At 50.0% G+C, this 19168-nt stretch overlaps 1 protein-coding gene across 3 annotated transcripts in view; it reads left to right on the forward strand.

Moving 5' to 3' along the window:
- sclt1 (sodium channel and clathrin linker 1) overlaps window positions 1-19168 on the forward strand; it is a 144666-nt gene that overhangs the window by 32395 nt on the left and 93103 nt on the right. For all 3 annotated transcript variants that reach the window (XM_038792512.1, XM_038792513.1, XM_038792514.1), the window contains 3 exons: window positions 4359-4481; window positions 5294-5359; window positions 7252-7322. In XM_038792512.1, the coding sequence (XP_038648440.1) occupies window positions 4359-4481; window positions 5294-5359; window positions 7252-7322 (260 nt within the window). The remainder of the gene's footprint in view (window positions 1-4358; window positions 4482-5293; window positions 5360-7251; window positions 7323-19168) is intronic.

Genomic DNA, 19168 nt, shown 5'->3' on the forward strand with positions numbered 1-19168 from the left:
ATGTGTCTTTGTTGCTTAACCACCTGGGGCGGTATTCTCCCCTACCCGGCGGGGCAGGGGGTCCCGGCTAGGCCCGCGCCGGAGTGGCTCCTGCTCCGCCAACTGGTGCCAACAGCCTTTGGCGCCACGCTGGCCGGCGTCGGGGCTGGCCGAAAGGCCTTCGCCGGTCGGTGTGAGTCTGCGCGTGCGCCGGAGCATCAGCGGCCGCTGCTGTCACCACCGGCGCATGCGCGGTGGAGGGGGGTCCCTTCTGCCTCCGCCATGGTGGAGGCCGTGGCGACGGCGGAAGAAAAAGAGTGCCCCCATGACACAGGCCCGCCCGCCGATCGGTGGGCCCCGATCGCGGGCCAGGCCACCATGGGGCACCCCCCCCCCGGGGTCCGATCGCCCCGCGCCGCCTGCTCCCGCCGGTACAGAGGTGGTTTAAACCATGTCGGCGGGAGAAGCCTGACAGCGGCGGGACTTCGGCCCATCGCGGGCCAGAGAATCGCCGCGGTTGGCCCGCCGACTGCCGGGGCACGATTCCTGCCACTGCCGGTTCCCGGTTGGCGGAGAATTCCGGCCACGGCGGGGGCAGGATTTACGAAGGCCGCGGGCGATTCCCCGACCCTGCGGGGGTCGGAGAATTCTGCCCCTGATCTGTGGGTTGGCCTCTGCCGCTAGTTTAGTTACGCACCTTAAAATGGTTCTGTGCTACTCACCAAGTTCTGACTGCCTAACTATATAGGTTGTTTTTTTTTTCGGGTTAGATCTTTGCTTGCGTGAAGGCAAAGGGTACATCATTCCGTACTGTAACCACTATTTTGTCTCCGAGATTGGACTTTAAGTCTCCGTACTCTCAACCTTCTATCATCCTGCACAGATCATTGATGAACAAACTGACAGGTTCTCCTGGTTGCTGGACTCTTGCTAAATTTAGCTCTTTTGATTATTTTGTTGCTTCTTAGACTAAAATAAATGTCAAATTATTTTAGCACTTCAAATTTAACAGATGATTCATTGCTTCCCTGTCTTCTGTTAATATTGTCTACAATTGGGCCTACTGAGTAAAGCAGTGCATTAATCTGCTCTACTTCTAACTTTTGTCTGAATCTGCCGAATGTTCGGAATCTTTTCCAAACCTCCCATTTATAAGAACATAAGAACTAGGAGCAGGAGTAGGCCATCTGGCCGCTCGAGCCTGCTCCGCCATTCAATGAGATCATGGCTGATCTTTTGTGGACTCAGCTCTACTTTCCGGCCCGAACACCATAACCCTTAATCCCTTTATTCTTCAAAAAACTATCTATCTTTACCTTAAAAACATGTAATGAAGGACCCTCAACTGCTTCACTGGGCAAGGAATTCCATAGATTCACAACCCTTTGGGTGAAGAAGTTCCTCCTAAACTCAGTCCTAAATCTACTTCCCCTTATTTTGAGGCTATGCCCCCTAGTTCTGCTTTCACCCGCCAGTGGAAACAACCTGCCTGCATCTATCCTATCTATTCCCTTCATAATTTTAAATGTTTCTATAAGATCCCCCCTCATCCTTCTAAATTCCAACGAGTACAGTCCCAGTCTACTCAACCTCTCCTCATAATCCACCCCCTTCAGCTCTGGGATTAACCTAGTGAATCTCCTCTGCACACCCTCCAGTGCCAGTACGTCCTTTCTCAAGTAAGGAGACCAAAACTGAACACAATACTCCAGGTGTGGCCTCACTAACACCGTATACAATTGCAACATAACCTCCCTAGTCTTAAACTCCATCCCTCTAGCAATGAAGGACAAAATTCCATTTGCCTTCTTAATCACCTGTTGCACCTGTAAACCAACCTTCTGTGACTCATGCACTAGCACACCCAAGTCTCTCTGCACAGCGGCATGCTTTAATATTTTATCGTTTAAATAATAATCCCGTTTGCTGTTATTCCTACCAAAATGGATAACCTCACATTTGTCAACATTGTATTCCATCTGCCAGACCCTAGCCCATTCACTTAACCTGTCCAAATCCCTCTGCAGACTTCCAGTATCCTCTGCACTTGCTTTACCACTCATCTTAGTGTCATCTGCAAACTTGGACACATTGCCCTTGGTCTCCAAATCATCTATGTCTGTAATCTATGTAATTGATCTGGTTCTTAGATGTGTCTAAATTGACTTGTAAGTGTGGAATTCTGATCAAAGGTTACATTTTTAAAGGTGTTGGTTCTGCTTTTAAGAGGTTTCTGAATTTCAAGATGGTGCTGCCATTCACCTGCCGGTTTGGGTGGGCTCCCGCTCAAGGGTGCTTGCGCTCAGTCTTGAAAAGGTTTTAAACAATGGCTGGTTGGATTTACTAGCTGCAGACGCTTCTGTTTCAGTGCTATGGTTTAGCGCCGCAAAAGTGTTGAATCCTGTCCTTTGCTGGTCTTTAAAGCTGATTCTTTTAATTGTGATTTTTCTGAGTGAATTTGTTTCTCCTCAAGAGTGAGGACACGCCGTGCTCTTAGGCGCCGACTCATTAATCAGGTTTTTACGACTGAGTTTTTAAATGGCAATTTCTGGTCCCACCTTTACGACTTCTTTATTCCTGATTTCATTGACGTGCACTTTGTGTAATTTACACTGCATCACAGGAACCATGTTCACACTTTTTTCTCCTTCTCTTCCCTGGGGCTTTTGGCTGATGCTGAGTGTTGATTTGATGATCCAGATGGGAAGAAGCTTCTGGACATGGAGATGGCACTATGGCTCATCTTCTTGCCTGTGCTCTTTTTTTAATTAAGAAATCAGCAATCGAGGCTTTTATTTTCTCAAATGATTATTCTAGGAGTTGATGCAGCCCAAACAATTTTGAAGTCTTCACTGATGTACTATATTGCTCAGAGGTTCCCCCATCTGTCCTATACAGGTACTGCACCACAATTTGCTGGAAAAGTCCCTTTTGACAAACATGTTCACCATTTGTGATTTCATCATTCGAGAGGTTTTGCAAGAATGTAACCCCTGCAAATGATTGCACTTTACTGTATTTAAAATTTCTTGCTGTACCCGCGAGATTTTAAATGATTAGCTCACATCTGCCTGGACAGCTTTGGGATATGAAGCTGGACTGGCAAAGGATATTCAGTGGAGTCTTCTGCTACAGTAAACAAGTTTAAATGTCTGCCTCCAGCTTCCAAGCCTTTTTTAAAAATAAGAGTCTTTCTTTGTTATTTTCCCTCTGCTTCTGGAGCTTTTTAGGCCATACCGCGTTGCTGAATTTTATTCTCAGTCTTCCAGCATATTTTAGTTTTTCTCTGCGTTTTCTTGGGTTTTTCCACAAACTGTCACCACGTTGTAGGGTGTTAGATACAGTTTGGTATGTCTGACGAAGCCTTCTTTGTCATGGGCCAGTGCAGATAGGGCCGAATGGCCTCCTTCTGCACTGTAAATTCTATGATTCTATATGTAGGTTAAATGTGAGTGTTTATTGAAAGGGGACTAGCTAAGAGCTGTCTCCATGCTTGCTAGTACACTTGTCTCTATCCAACTTTAGACTGCCCCTGGGTGTGGGTTACATGCTGCCTTACATCACAGTGTGGGCGATATTCTACTCAATCTCTCAATCCTACATATGCCAGACCCTTATACTACAAACCTCTGGGTTACTAGGTCAGTACCATAGCCACTAAACTAATATAATGTATTTATGATTGTGCACTTATCCAGTAGGAGGGCCATATATCATTAATGTAGCTCTGAGTGTGTTTTCAAATGGGAAAGACTATCATGTCCATTTTTTCACCCGCGCTAAGCTAACTGAATACAATACCGATATTGCCACATTCACAAAGAACGAATGCCAAATATTACTTGAATTAACCACTTCTTATTTTGTGGGTTCCTCACACTCAATCACATTCACAGCTCGATTAAAGTTCATGGCAACATTATTTGAAGATGGAATCACGTGTCAAATGGATTAGATTGCTTTACAAAGATTTCAGACTTGCGGTGTTCTATATAATTAAACATCTAAAACTGATATCTGTTAATCAAGTGCTTTTTTGCTTTCTGATTTGGAAGACACATGTTGAACTCGGGGGTTGGGGGGGTGAAGTTGGTTATCGTTGTGATACAGTGATGAAAGGTTTCAATTCGGAAACCTTGAATTTAGAGTGAGGGAATATATTAAAATAGTTTTACACAGGCTCAAAGAAGAGAAACATTATTATATCAAGCCTATTATTTTGAAGTTTTAGGTAAATAAGTAAAAGCAGCAAATTATCAACAAAAACAGTAAATTCCTGGATCTGGATGAGCACAGAAATGACAATTATGATGTGATTTACAGTCCACAAAATCATGACATTCTGGACTTCCTTGCTGACGGATTACTTTGCATTTTAGGAAAAAGACTTGGCCTTGGAGTTATGGCAATCAGTTACACAAGCTTTTGATCGAATGAAGCAGATGAACCAAGATCATGTGACAGAGGCTCAGAATCATGCCTTTGACCAACAACAACAGAATGTATGACATCCTTAATATTTTTATACATTTCATTCAGTTAAATAAACATTTTCCTGATATCGAAATATTTAAAGAGTTTTGACTTGTTTAAAAAGGAATGAAGAAAGGGGTGTAATCAAATGGCCTTGCTGCGCCCTACTTAGTAGCACAAGGAGGCTGTTAAATCTCGCGAGATGTTGCGATCTGGATTTTGCCCTCGCTGGGTGAGATCCAGATTTACATATCTAAGTGAGCCATTAAGTTCATTTCAATATGTCAGCGTCCGATTCTTCTGAGGCCCAGGATCGAATATCCACACCTGGGGGACCTTCCCATTGCACTGTTTAGCACTGTTCCGCACAACATGGATCAGACCTAACGGCATGGGGGGGATATCTCCCGGGTCACGAGGACTGATCAGGACTCTGGGGGGGGGGGGGGGGGGGGGGGGGGGGGGGGGGGGGGGGGGGGGGGGGGGGGGGGGGGGGGGGGGGGGGGGGGGGGGGGGGGGGGGTCTCCCAGTTCACGAGGGTTGTCTAGAGATCAGGACAGCATTTAGAAATGTTGTCCTGTCCTGATCTCTTAATGCACTCGTCAAGTAGGAAATGAGGCAAGTGCGGCCTCGGCAGGGCGTTCCTGACCAAGGCTAACAACAAAGTCCTGTTTGATAGTGTTGTTGTTCTCTGCGCTGCAGGCGCTGAGAAACGCCCCCAAAACAGGTCCTGGTTTTTGGGGGTTAAATCACACCTAAGATATTATTAAATGGCTGTTAACTAGTGCTTGATAAATTTGTGTTTAAATAAGTGCTTAAAGTTTTGGTATTTTTGTTTCAGGAACGGGTTGCTCACTTCCAACAACTTACTCAGCAGCTTCAAGTGGCCAACCAAAAGTTAAACCTGGTAAGGCAAAACATGCAAGACGATCTTCAGTTTCTCTGAAGAAGTCAATTGGACTCAAAGCGTTAACTATTATTTTTCCCTCTCCACAGATACTGCCAGTCCTGAGTTTTTTCCCAGTATTTTCTTTTTTTATTTTGGTTTCACGTATTGAACTCAAAGGGAAATAATTCAGGAAAATGTTTTGGTTCTCATAAATTTTTAATTGATAAATTGTATTTAAAGAATTTGAGAGTCACCCACCAATTTAATAGCTTTAGTGCTAATATTTTCTGATCCAAAGTTCAAACTCGCCCCTGAGTATAAGTACTGGGCAGGATTTCTGCCCCTGCCGTGGTGGCTTCCCCCGCTGCTGTGGATGCGATGAGCCAGCCAAAAGTCCATTATCTCTCAGTCAAAAGTAGATATGGACTGAAGTACTCAATATCAATATCATTGGATAGTTGAACTGATTTCCTATCAAACAATGTTGCAAATGCTGTTAAAAGTTGCATAATCTTTTGAAATTAAGAAAATGAAGATCTCTTAAATTTTTAAATAGCTATAGTGCCGCTTTTGTTACTACTTAATTCTAATGCCTAGGGCTGTGATTGGCGGCCGCATTAGCTGTGGTCACAAATCCCATAATGGCCATTAAATTTTGCGAGAGACCAAAAACGGGATTAGCGCCAGAGATCTCAGAATGAAATCCCCACCCTCCCACTGATGATATAATCAGGTTCACACCCAGTAAGGGCATAAGCCTGATTTGCATAAATTAGCATTATATTCGCAAGTTTTATGCTGCTACTTCCGCCCTGGTTGTAACTTCCCACCCAGCCGGCGCGACTTCACGCCAGCCGCTACTGGTTTTCAAAAAATGAAAACTAGTCGAGGTGATTATGGCGGGTTCGCGCAGGTAGATATAGTTCCTGGGTGGTGAGGGACATGCCCGGGCATTGCACCTGGTACTCTGGCACTGTCAAAGGACACTGACAGTTGGCCCGCTGGAGAATCCATTGCAGACGTTCCCCTTATCCGTTGAGGGTGTTTAGGATTTTCCCTTCTGCAAGTCGGGGTGGTTCCCCCTTATCCATGGGGTTTCCCTGTGTTCCTGTAGGGTCACTATGCCTGTGGATCGGCGACCGTGGGGGGGGGGGGGGGGTGCTTTTTATTTAAATCAGAGATCAGGGTGCCCTTTAAAAATGGCGACCCGACTTGGTATTCCCAGCGTTGTCGGCTTTCTTAGGTTGTGCCCCTCCAGTTGACTGTATGATTCTCACTGTGCGATTTCAAAGGGGAAGAGTGCTGTGCAGTGTGGCGGGAAATGGCAGCTGTGCAGCCTGTGGGCTTCACACTGCTTTTCTCAACTGAGTCAACCCTCTGCATTTTTGGGAAATACCCTGGAATGTATCTTTGCTACACCTACAAACACTGCATTCTCCATTTTTAAAATGCAGTACACTTTGTTCTTTAAATGCAAGGCAATAGTGCCTTTTCCTAAACCTGTTGCAGGCTATTATTCCATTATGGGGAGGCAGTGGCAGAGTGGTATTGTTGCTGGACTAGTAATCCAGAGACTCTGGGTGATGTTCTGGGGATTTGGGTTCGAATGGCAGATAGTGAAATTTGAATTCAATAAAAGTCTGGAATTTAAAGGCTAATAATGATCATGGAACCATTGTTGTAAAATCTCATCTGGTTTACTGATATCCTTTAGAGAAGGAAATCTGACGTCCTTACCTGGTCTGGCCTACATGTCACTCCAGATCCACAGTAATGTGGTTGACTCCGAAATGTCCTCCAGGATGGGCAATAAATGCTGGGGCCCAGCCAGCAATATCCACCTCACATGAACAAATTTTAAAAAAATACTGTGAACCTGAACAAATAGCTTTATCTTCTCCCTGTTTCAGACTAATCAGCAGCTTATGAATGCAGTGACTGAGCAGAATTCAGAACTGGAGGAGCATCGCAAAGAGTTGAGGTGTGTATAATCGTACTGTTTCATCAGAGTCAAGTACATATAATTTCATAACAAGAGAATACAATAGTGAATAGTTACCAGTATTCAAAACCTACTGCGATCATTAAAAGGGAAAACCACAAGTAACAGAAGTCTGAAATAAAAGAAAATGCTGGAACTGCATACAGTGTAACATAACTTGAACTTTCAGGGGTCATTGCAATCATTAACCTCTCTATCGCTTACAGAGGCTGATTGGCAGTCATTTTTGTTTTATTTTAAATATAAGCCTGTATGTTAAACTTCCATTTCTGTCCACTTAATTTGAGTAGTCCATTTCTGTAGCTTCTTCCAATAATTTCTGAAGACCTTTTCTCAGAATTGTGCAACATTGGTTTCCATATGAATTTTATCTTTTTTCCACACTGGAGGCATTATTCTGCAATTTGGAAAAAAATTTTGACGAAATAACACCATGACACTGAGATTTGCATTGGTCACGTGTCTGTCTGTTGGGGCTAAGTGAAAGGTTTCCAACAACTGCTTCCTGTTTTGGGGTTGGGGAGGGAGAATGACCAATTTGCTGCATAAACTGGTAAGCTGATCCAATTTTATTCAGGCAACTAAATGAATGCAGGCCTAGAGGTCTGTTCTGACAGTGGGGATTCCACTAACGGGTCCAAAAGTGGGGAGTGACCCATCTTTCGGCCTTCTACAGAACCCGGAGCTCCTTTTGGCAGGGATCTAGGAAACTAATTGTCTGCCGTCGGGACTACAATCCTTTATTCTGAATGTCTGTCCACCCTCACGGGAGTTGTCGGCCAACTGGACGGCTGGCAAATCAGCAGTCTCAGTCACACTAAAAGGAGTGGCAGTCACTGCTGGGACTGCACCTGGAAAAAGCATATGCCTTGGATGGTTGTTGCACTCCCAACCAGGTAAGTGGGGTCTGGGAGTGTGCAAGGGCAAGTCAGCCATGACCCAATCAACTATAGGGGGTGTGGGAAAGGTGGTGAGGGCTGGAGGCTGGAATAACTCCTCCATCAGGAGGTATCGGGGTTTAAATGTAGGTTCCTTGCATGGCAAAGGACCCACCTGCCTCTAGTAAGTGGCTCAATTGGCATCTGGGAGGGAGGCTCATCTGCTGCCTTCTCCACTGCTGGCAAGATGGCATGCCAGTGGGATCATGGACACTCAACCCCTGCCTTCCCTCAACATTGTTTGCTGCTCAATCACCAGGAAGACTGGTAAAATTTAGCCTGCAGTCTTCCCAAACCCCGGACATTATGTTACAAGCCCCGAGGTGGTGGGGGTGGTGGTGGTGGGGGTGGGGGGTGTGCTACAGTAGTCTTCTCCACAAATGAAAACTTCTGTATGGTCCTTTGTTCGTGTTAGGGTACTGTGTATGATGGCCATTTAAAGTTTGAATAAATGCTTTTTATTCAATCAACGTTAATTCTGGTCTATATTTGGTAGGTTAGTAGGAAACAATAAGCTAACAAATATACCTTTTGTATCAAATGCCAGCCTTTGCCACCCACTTGTGATTTCTAGGACAAATTCTAATCAAATTGACTGATGGAACAGACTCAACAGGCTGAATGGCCTCCTTGTGTTCATATGCTCTTAACAGAAAGAAATGTGAAGCACTTGTGAAATGGGAAGAAATATTATAGTTGATGAGATCGAAAATGTATGTTTTAAAAAATGTAATGCTGAAGTGTAGCGAAACAGAATTTTAACTCCATAAACAAAATTTGTGCCCATTATAACTCCATCTACTATCTACAACAATCATCTTTGATAGTTTGATGTATCCAGACATGAGCAATATCATAGAAAACACCTGTTATTTGCATGAATCCTGTCATTAGCAATTCGAGAAATGAAAAAATGAAAATGGCTTATTGTCACAGGTAGGCTTCAAATGAAGTTACTGTGAAAAGCCCCTCGTCGCCACATTCCGGCACCTGTTCAGGAAAGCTGATACGGGAATTGAACCGTGCTGCTGGCCTGCCTTGGCCTGCTTTAAAAGTGATTTAGCCCAATGTGCTAAACCAGGCCCTATATAATTCAAATCAGTAAAGCAAGCTGATATAGGTTCAGAAGTTACCACCCACTTCTTTAATTAAAAATGAAACAAGATAGAATTCGAAATCTATGCTAATACTGGATGAGGTTGTAACTTGTTCTGCTCAAACCCTTCCAACTCTATCAGTATTAATAAGATACCATAAAAAATAAAATTTTACAACAATTTACTTGGATTGATAAAGTATTTTTGTCATTTTCTTAGCATGCCCCAAAGGGCTTTGCCAGCAACTGTAGGCTAATGTGGCACATAATACATGCAGTGAAGTCCCACAGTTGCAACTGAGATGAATAATCAGGCAATCTTTTTTCCAATGGTTTTTGGTTGAAGGAAGAACATTGGGCAAACTGCTCTTCTGACAGAGATCATTAAGGTCCACCTGAGCAGGATTTTGGTATAACATCTCATCCAACTAACAGCACATCAACAATGCAATCCCATTATACTTGGGGACAGGTTCACTGTCTCGCAGCGCCACAAACCTGAACTGCGATCGGGTGGAGAATCAGGCGTCCGACCAAAATAGAGTGCTGCGCTTGATGACTATTTGGGCACCATGCTCCGGTCCCTCGCTTGTGACGATAACGAGGTTTGCGCCCCGGACCAGATTGGACATAGATTGGAAACCACCCTTCCACGATGCTCCGCTCCTCTCGGGTGTGAATTGCTACAAGTATTTACAAACGTGTACTTGGCACCATGGCTGCGGAGGGGGAGCGGGAGGCTAACAAAACACTGAAAAATGGTTGAAAACTGTCGGGCTTGCTGGGGGGTGGCTGCCCGGCTAGAGGCAGTAGCAGGTAGTGACTTGGTGCTATGTCCATGAACTTGGTGTGTCCCCTCGGGATGGGATGGTCTGGCTCAGACCGCCATTGCTGCCGTCTGTCTTTTAAATGCACCCCTTTGGTGCTACTCACAGGCGCCTGGCTGCTAACACTGCCTATGTCCTTTAAATGCTCAGAAGGCCTCTGGTCACTTGCATACCCCAGCTGTATCAAGGGCCAAGCTCAATCAGGAGCCCACAAGGTGTTGGCACAGAAGCGCTGTCCCATGTCACCAAGGTGCCAGCCTGACACTGTCAGGGTGCACAGGCAGCACTGCCAGGTGCCAGGCTGGCATTTTTTGTGCGGGTGCAATCGGGCCGGGGTGTCCTGCGTGGTTGTTCGGGGGTTTGGGGGGGGGGGGGGGTTGCTGGAGACCCTCCCACCCTACCTTAGTGGGTTGGGGTGGGGGCCTGTGGGGTGTCGGGGTCACATCAGCTGCTTCGGAGGTGCCATTCTGACCTCTTGCTACGCTGAGGAGTTCCGGCGAATGGAGCTCCTCGGTGCAGAAAACTGGGCTTTGTGTGGCCTTGGCCGCGCGTTCCCCGCTAAGTGCCCTTATTTAATGCGAGTGACGTTGTATAGCCACGTGTTTCTCGGCGCTGAGAGCATCAGGAAACACGTAGCTAAGCGCGCATCCTATGGGACTTTGTTCCCGTTTAGTTGAATTATGCCCACAGTCTCCCAGACAGAGAATTGTGCCTTGCTCTAAACTGACACTGAAGTTTATGTACCCCAATATCCCGCCAGCGTGAACAGCTGGTAGATTGCATCACTGGAATTATTTTCATCACTGTGTAGCTGAACTCACTGGCCAGACCGGTTCCTCCGAGATCGAGCTGCCGTTTTGAAAAGGTTCTCCGATCTCTAAGTCTGAGCTTGCAGGTCCCCCACCCCACTTCGCCCCGTTCGGCTCAAACTTCGCCTTCTTCAGGGTCAAGAACTCCAGCAGGTTCCCGCCGCCACGACAAGGCATAGAGTGGAGAGGCTGACCTCCATCCCAACATGACCCGCCAATGGGCGATCAGCGAGGCGAAGGCTAAACCCCACCTCTACCTCCGCACCCGCCTGCACACGGGCTGTCCGGCATCCTGAAAATGGCTTCTAGGGGACCGGGCTCCACATCTGTATGCAAAACCCACGATATAATGCTAAATACCTTCTGCCAATACCGTTGCAGCTTCGGGCAGGACCAAAACATGTGAACATGATTTGCGGGGCCCCTCCCACATCGCTCACGGACATCCTCCACCCCCTCAAACAGCTGGCTCAGCTTTGATTTTGGAAGGTGCGCCCTACGCACGGCCTTCAATTGTATCAGCCCCAATCTCGCACACGAGGTTCAGGCGTGCAATCTTCGCAGCACTTCACACCGCATCCCTCTTCCATATCCCCCCCCCCCCCCCCCCCCCCCCCCCCCACTCTTCCTTCCACTGCGCCTTAATGCCCTCCGTGGGCACCCCAGTTTCCTCCAGGATCCTCCCATAAATCGCTGATTCAACCCGCTTCTCCAACGCCCCCCCCCCCGCCCCCTCCTTGCTGGCAGCACCGCTTCCAGCTGTTGCTCTTTATGATATGATGTTGTCCCAACAGCGTCGCCAATACTGTGGATATTCCCATTTATCTTAGTGAACCATAAGCCTTCCCTTATAGCGGTCAAATGACCACACAACCAGTTGGTTAGTTCAAAAGATGGTTTATTTACATACACAAGGGTTACTTCGACATGCAAACACAATATCTACTACAAGTGAAACTACACCTATTGGCTACAATAACCTATACTTAAACTTCAGGGCGACCGGCACTGTTCAAATGGATAAGGCCTTTATCTTGATTTCACGTGGCTGGTTCGAAGAAGTGGCTCTGTCTCTGCTGCACTCATCCATCAGGTAGAATCGTTGGTCTTGAACTTGGCTGGCTAGTCGTTATGCTGCGATTGGTGTGGGCACAGGCCGATCCCAAAAGAGGCTGGCACAGGCCGGGTCCAAAAGAGACAGAACACATCCTCTGGGATTTCACGCGCTTTGGGACCGTCCTTAACTTTGGACCTAATAACTCGACAGGACTCTAATCACTGCCTTCGATCTCGGCCAATAAAGGGGTGGGTGCCTTGGTAGCTGGGCGGGTCCTTAGCAGTCATTGACCTTGTCGGTTGGGCTCCCTGAGTAAAGGGAGTCTGACTGTATCAGTTTCATGAGTAGAATCCTATCATTCCGGGTGGGGGGGCGGTTTCGATGACGTCTAGCTATCTGTGTTTCAAATACACACCAGGGGCGAAATTCTCCGACCCCCAGCAGGGTCGGAGAATCACCTGGGGCCGCCGAAAATCCGGCCCCAGCCATGGCAGAGATTCTCCGCCACCCGGGAAGTGGCGGCGGCGGCGGGAATCACGCCACTCCGATCGGCGAGGCCCCTGCGGCGATTCTCCGGCCCGCGATGGGCCGAAGCCCCGCCGCTGGGAGGCCTTTCCCGCCGCCGAGGTTTGAACCACCTCTGGTGGCGGCGGGATTGGCGGCGCGAGCGGGCCCCCGGGGTCCTGGGGGCAGGCGGGGGCGATCGGACCCCGGGGGGTGCCCCCACGGTGGCCAGGCCCGCGATCGGGGCCCTCCGCTCAGACTCCAGGCCAGTGTCCTGGGTGCACTCTTTCTCTTCCACGGCCTCCGCCATGGCAGAAGCGGAAGAGAAACCCGTATGCGCCTTTCGGCTAGCCCCGCTGCCGGGGGCGCCGGTTTTTTGCGCCAGTCTTCTGGTGCCAACCGCTCCGGCGCGGGGCTAGCCCCCAAAGGTGCGGAGAATTCCCCATCTTAGGCGCCACTCCCCTACGCCGGGACCCCCCGTCACGCCGGGTAGGGGAGAATCCCGCCCAAGCTCTGTATCTGGGAGTCCTGGATTGGCCATAATTCCCATGGTCCTTTGCAGGTGGCCATCTCTGATGGCTACACAGCAATGAGGAGGATGGCGCTAGCGGGAGTTTGGGGAAACCATCCTTACAAAATCCTGAACCTGCAGGTATCTAAACCTTTTCCCCCGTGCCAACCCGTATTTCTCTCCCAGCTCCTCTAAGCTCGTAATTTTCTTAAGCTTCCTCTCGTCCCATCTCCGGCATCCATCCTCCCCGGCTCGAACCCATGATTTTCCCCTAATCGACATCTTCCCTGACCTGGTCCCCAGTTTAAAATGTTGCCTAAACTGGCTCCAGATCTTCAAAGTGGCCACCACCTCCAGACTCACGGAGTACTTATCCGGTGCCATCGGGAGCAGCGCCATTGCCAGCACCCTGAACCCCGACCCCCTACATGAGCCCTCCTCCATCTTAACCCATTGGGTCTCCCCCTCCTCAACATAGCCCTGCACCTTCTCCACATCTGCCGGCCAATAATAGTACAGCAAGTTTGGGAGGCTGAGCCCCCCCCCCCCCCCCCCCATTGCCTTCTCTGCAGACCACCCTCCTAATCCGATTTTCTGGTCATGGAATCACATAGGCGAGAATTACTACAGGTATGGGCAAGCATGGCCCTGCCGAGGACCACTCCCTTAAGGGAGTTTCCTCCAAAGTCCATCTGAGGGCCACTACACTCACAGCAAGACCTGCCCACCCCTCCAGAGACCTCCCTTAAATAAAGAGATTCCCCACAAACCCGCCCAGAAAAGAGACCCCTGTCAGGGGGCCCCACCCCCCCAGAAGAATGACCTCTGCCAGAAGGTCCCCCAGAAGAAAGACCCTTGTCAGGAAGCCCCCCCAGAGGAGACCCCTGTTGGAAGCTAGCGAGTAATCCAGACAGTTGCTGTGGAAAAAAATACTGCTGTAAGACACACGTGGGCCATTCACCTGCTGGCTCAGACACAGGAAGCACTACATATCAATTCCTGGAAAAAGAAAACCAGTCAGCTGTGTTTAAACACTTTCAGACTAATAAAGGGAAATGAATGAATGACTTGCAGCTCAAGGATCTGATTGACAGCTATTTCATACATACAGCTGTCAGCTTTGCTCCATTCAGCTTCCTTCATGGTTGAGTAACTCTGAAGTGCTCAAACTGCAATGTTTATAAACATCAATCTTTGATTGACAGGTCCTGGCTCACATCAAACAGAATTAAGTGTTTCCAATCGCCTTCCTCCACACTTGAGTGATTTTGAAGTGTTGAGCTGAAAATAATTGTTTTCTTAACACTTAACTCTGTTTGAAATGGGGACTCCCAGTTGCGGCGATGCGGAGCTAAGCCGCACATTCGGTAGCTCCCGCTATTTTTGGACTTTCGGGCTCTTTTAACGACCCGCAACGGTGCTGATTCGACTTTTCCCCGGGTTGGAACACAGCCACTGTGCTCAGCGGCCGGTGGATGGGCTGGACTAGAAGTGGAGCGGTCAAAAAGCCGACTTTGCAACAGAAGAAGGTGCGAGGCAGAAAGAACAAGATGGCGGCGGGCGGGGAACCGACAGCGTGGCAGCAGTGGGCGCGGGAGCAGCAGGAGCTGCTTCAGCGCTCCTTCAGGGAGCTAAAAGCTGAGATCCTGGAGCCGTTTAAGGCCTCGCTGGACAACCTCATGGCGACTCTGACGGCTCAGGGTGCGGAGATTCGAAAGCTGCAACAAAAGGCTTTGGAGAACGAGGACGAGCTCTTGGGCCTGGCAGTGAAGGTGGAGTCGCACGAGGTGCTTCACAAGAAATGGTTGGCAAGGATGGAGGAGATAGAGAACCGCTCCCGCCGGAAGAACCTGCGGATTTTGGGCCTCCCGGAGGGGCTGGAAGGTTCGGATTTGGGGGCCTGTGTGGTCCTGATGCTGAACTCGCTGATGGGTGCGGGGTCGTTCCGGGGACCCCTGGAGCTGGAGGGTGCCCATCGAGTGCTGCTGCAGAAGCCCAGGCCGAACGAGCCGCCCAGGGCAGTGCCGGTCTGCTTTCACCGCTTGGTCGATCGTGAGTGCGTGTTGAGATGGGCGAAGAAGAAAAGGATGGAAGAATGCGGACATTAGGATTTATCAGGACTGGAGCGCGGAAGTGGTGAAGAGAAAGGCTGGCTTCAATCGAGCGAAAGGAGTGCTTCACAGGAAGGGGGTGAAGTTTGGCCTGTTACAACCGGCTCGCCTCTGGGTCACTTACAAGGACCGCCAGCTCTACTTTGACTCTCCGGGGGAGGCCTGGGCTTTTGTCCAGGCAGAGAAATTGGACTCGAGCTGAGGTCTAGGGGGCTGGGGAAAGATGTACATTGTTTGGAGGCTCTGTCCTCCTTGGTATCCTTTCGCTTATATTGACTGTGTTTGATGTTGTCTTTTCGTTGTTCTGATTTTTCGTCTTTTGGGGCTGTTATTTATTTACCGTGGTTCTTTTTAGTTTTCTCTCCACTGGTTGGGGAGCAGTTTGAGGTCCCGCTGGGTCATGTGCCCGTCTTTTACCCGTGTGTTGGGTTGGGGGGTGGGGTTCAGGATGGAAGCGCGGGCTTTCTTCCCGTGCCGGAGGAGCTGGGGGTGGGGCCGGCACTGGGAGGGGGGATTGGTGGTTGTGTTGCATCGGGGGGGGGGTCGTTGGTATGGCGGGAGTAGCCGGGGTCAGCAGGAGTCGGCTGATTTACGGAAGTACAATGTTAGGGGTAACGCAGCTAGGGGGGGCCCTAGCTTGGGGGGTGGTGAGGGGGCTCGGGGGCGGGGGAGGAAGAAGGGCGGGTACCGGGTTGTGGGTGAGGGGGCTCGGGGAGGGGGGGGGAAGAAGGGGGTGTACCGGGTTGCTGCTGCAGGGGCTGTAAGGAAACAGCTGGTGATGGGGGGGTTTGGGAGGGGAGTCTGCCCCCGTGGGGAACGGGCTTGGGGGGTTCCTGGGCACGTGGTGAGTTGAGGGAGAGCTATGGCTGATCGGCGCAGAGGGAGGGGGAAGACCCCCCAGATTCGGCTGGTCACATGGAACGTGAGGGGGCTGAATGGTCCGGTGAAGCGGTCCCGGGTCTTGGCACACTTGAGGGGGCTGGGAGCGGATGTGGCTATGCTCCAGGAGACGCACCTCAAGGTTACGGATCAGGTGAGGCTAAGAAAAGGCTGGGTGGGACAGATGTTTCACTCGGGGCTCGATACGAAGAACCGAGGGGTGGCAATCTTGGTCGGTAAGAGCTCGTCGTTTGTTGCGTCCAATGCGGTGGCGGACAGTGCAGGTAGATATGTAATGGTGAGTGGTAGACTTCAGGGGGAGCGGGTGGTCCTGGTCAATGTGTACGCCCCCAACTGGGACGATGCGGGCTTCATGCGGCGAATGCTGGGCCTGATCCTGGACCTGGAGACGGGGGGGGGGGGGGGGGTTTGATCCTGGGTGGGGACTTTAATACGGTGCTGGATCCGGCTCTGGATCACTTGTTTACTTTAACTGTGGGGAGAAAATTTGTTGTTGAGAAACTTGAATAAAAATTTGGGAGGCAGAATTATAATGTGGGTGAGGGATGTGGACAACTGCAGGACCTTGCTCTCTGGCCGCCAGCTCAAACCTCGCTAGGCATAAATTTGCATGGTGAAGGATTGGGAATCACTTCTTGTTCTGCGCTACTATGGGAGCACAAATAAGATGCAATTCAGCTCCGGCGGGAGAATATGGGGCGCAATTCTCCTAAATGGAGATGAAGGGCGAAATTCTCCCAAAGGGAGACAAAATGCTGACGCCGGAGTGAAACCCGGAGTGTTTCGGAGGCCGCTCCACGCCCCCTATCCCCCACCCCCACCAATGGGGCGGGGGGGCTAGGAGCGGCGGCGCGTCAATCTCGCGTACGTCAAAGCGGCGCGGCCTGAATGACGCCGCCGGTGGCACCTAAATGACGTCACCCGCGCATGCGCGTCTGCTGTCTTCCCCTCGGCTGCCCTGCAAGACATGGCGGATTGATCTTGCGGGGCAGCGGAGGGAAAAGAGTGCATCTTTCAGAGACGCCGGCCCGACGATCGGTGGGCACCGATAGCAGGCCAGACCCCCCCCTGAGCACACCCCTGGTACTCGTTCCCCCCCCCCCCTGCCCCGAGGCCCCACACGCAGCAGTCACGCGATGTTCACGCTGGCAGCGACCAGGTGTGGTTGGCGCCGGCGTGAACCGGTTGGATTCGGCAAGCCGCTCGGCCCATCCGGGCCGGATAATCGCCGCTCGGCCGTTAGAAGCGGCGATTCTCCGAGCGGCCTGTCGCAAAACACGACACGCCGTTTTGGGGGGGTGGGAGAATCGCGTGGGGGTGCCATGGCGGCGTGGCATGATTCGCCCGGCGCTCCCGCGATTCTCCCACCTGGCGTGGGGTCGGAGAATCACGCCCTAAGTGTTTGCGCCGTTGTGAACGCCGTCACGTTTCATGACGGCACGGGGACAACCGATTCTGGCCCCCACAGCGGTTTACGCCGCTCCAGCCTCCCTTCCCGGCGCCAGATGAGCACCGCACATGCGCAGTTGTGCCACGCCAACCCGCACATGCGCCGGACACTTCTTCACGCTGGCGTGGGGGTTCAGGGGCCTCCCACTCAACAAAGTAGGTCTGGGGGTGGCAGGGTGTGGGGTGGGAGAAGAGGCCGGCCTGCCAATTGATGGGCCCCGATCCCAGGCCAGGCCAGACTCCATCGGAGGCCCCCCCGGGGACGGAGCCCACCTGACCCTTCGCACAGAGTTCCCGCTGGCAGCGACCGGGGTGAACGATGCCGGCGGGACTCTGCCGTTTCCGTTCAGCCCAAGCCAGCCGGAGAATCGGCGGCCCGGCTGCGGACAGCGGCCTGCGACTGGTGGCGCACCAAATGCACTGGCGCAAATGGCGCCGATTCTCCTCACCTCGGAGAGTTGCGCACCGGCGTCTGGGCGGCGTGGCGTGGTTGCGCCTTTTCTCCGGCCCGGGGCGGGGCTGGGTGAACCGCGCCCATGGTTTCCCAAATAGAGAATTTTGCCCATGTTTTCTCTGAATTTGATGTGGCTACGTCTGTTAAGCTTTCCTTCTCTTGACAGAGTTCAGTCTCAAAGCCAGAACAGCATCTGCATGAGCAGACTACCCGGTTTCACAAATTCTCTTGACTATCAAATGTTTTCCATGTGCCTGCTCCAAGCGTGATTGCAGCATATTCCACCGATGCACGGAAACCAAAAAGAAAGCATATAAGTTTTGAACAAAGTCAAAAAATGTATGCCCATCTCACTCAATTCAGCTGCTGCATTGCAGAGTAAATTCAAGGCTTTCATTGTTCCATCTTGCTCGTGGATCGGAATATTTCCAGCCATATTTTGCGGCATTATCAAAGCTCTTCCCACACCAATTTTTTATTTCCAAACCTAAATTTTAAATGATATCCAAAACCGTTGCCTCTCAGCACCCAGAAATGTGGGATTACAGCTGGACAAAATGGGGAAATCGCTATGCCACTTCACCATCGCTGGTCACATATCAAAATTAATGTTAATTTGTCCACATAACTCACATCTGACTTTGCATCAACTATTATGGCACAGTATTTGACATCTTTCACTTCATTAGTGAATTGGTTTCTGAGCCGCTCTGCCATTATACTGATGAAGTCATCATAGGTTAAGTGCGTCAAAAGGTTGGTCTTCCCTTAGCCACAATATTGATAGCATTTGAAAAGTTCTCTGAAAAGCTCATCAAATTCACCATGATATTTGAGCAGGCTAAAAAAATTACCTTTCGACTTGACACTTCTGACTCGTCATGTCCTCTTCGAGGTAGTCTCAAGGAAGACAGCAATTTGACTGGTGACTTTCCTCCAATAAGAAAACTCCTTTTCAAACTGAGACGATAACACTGGAAGAACCAATTCTTCCAGACAATTTACGTCTTTAAACATGTGCACTCATAGCCTTAATATAATTTTCAGAAGTTACATGATCAGCAATATCTCTTCCAACATTCTCCAGTTAAGAGTACCCATCGACAAATGATTGTTTCCCTTTACATGGGAATCATTTGCAAACATAACTGTAGACTGCCTTAGAGGTT

Source organism: Scyliorhinus canicula, chromosome 3, assembly GCF_902713615.1.
Source record: "Scyliorhinus canicula chromosome 3, sScyCan1.1, whole genome shotgun sequence".
In the NCBI taxonomy this organism is placed as follows: Eukaryota; Metazoa; Chordata; class Chondrichthyes; order Carcharhiniformes; family Scyliorhinidae; genus Scyliorhinus; species Scyliorhinus canicula.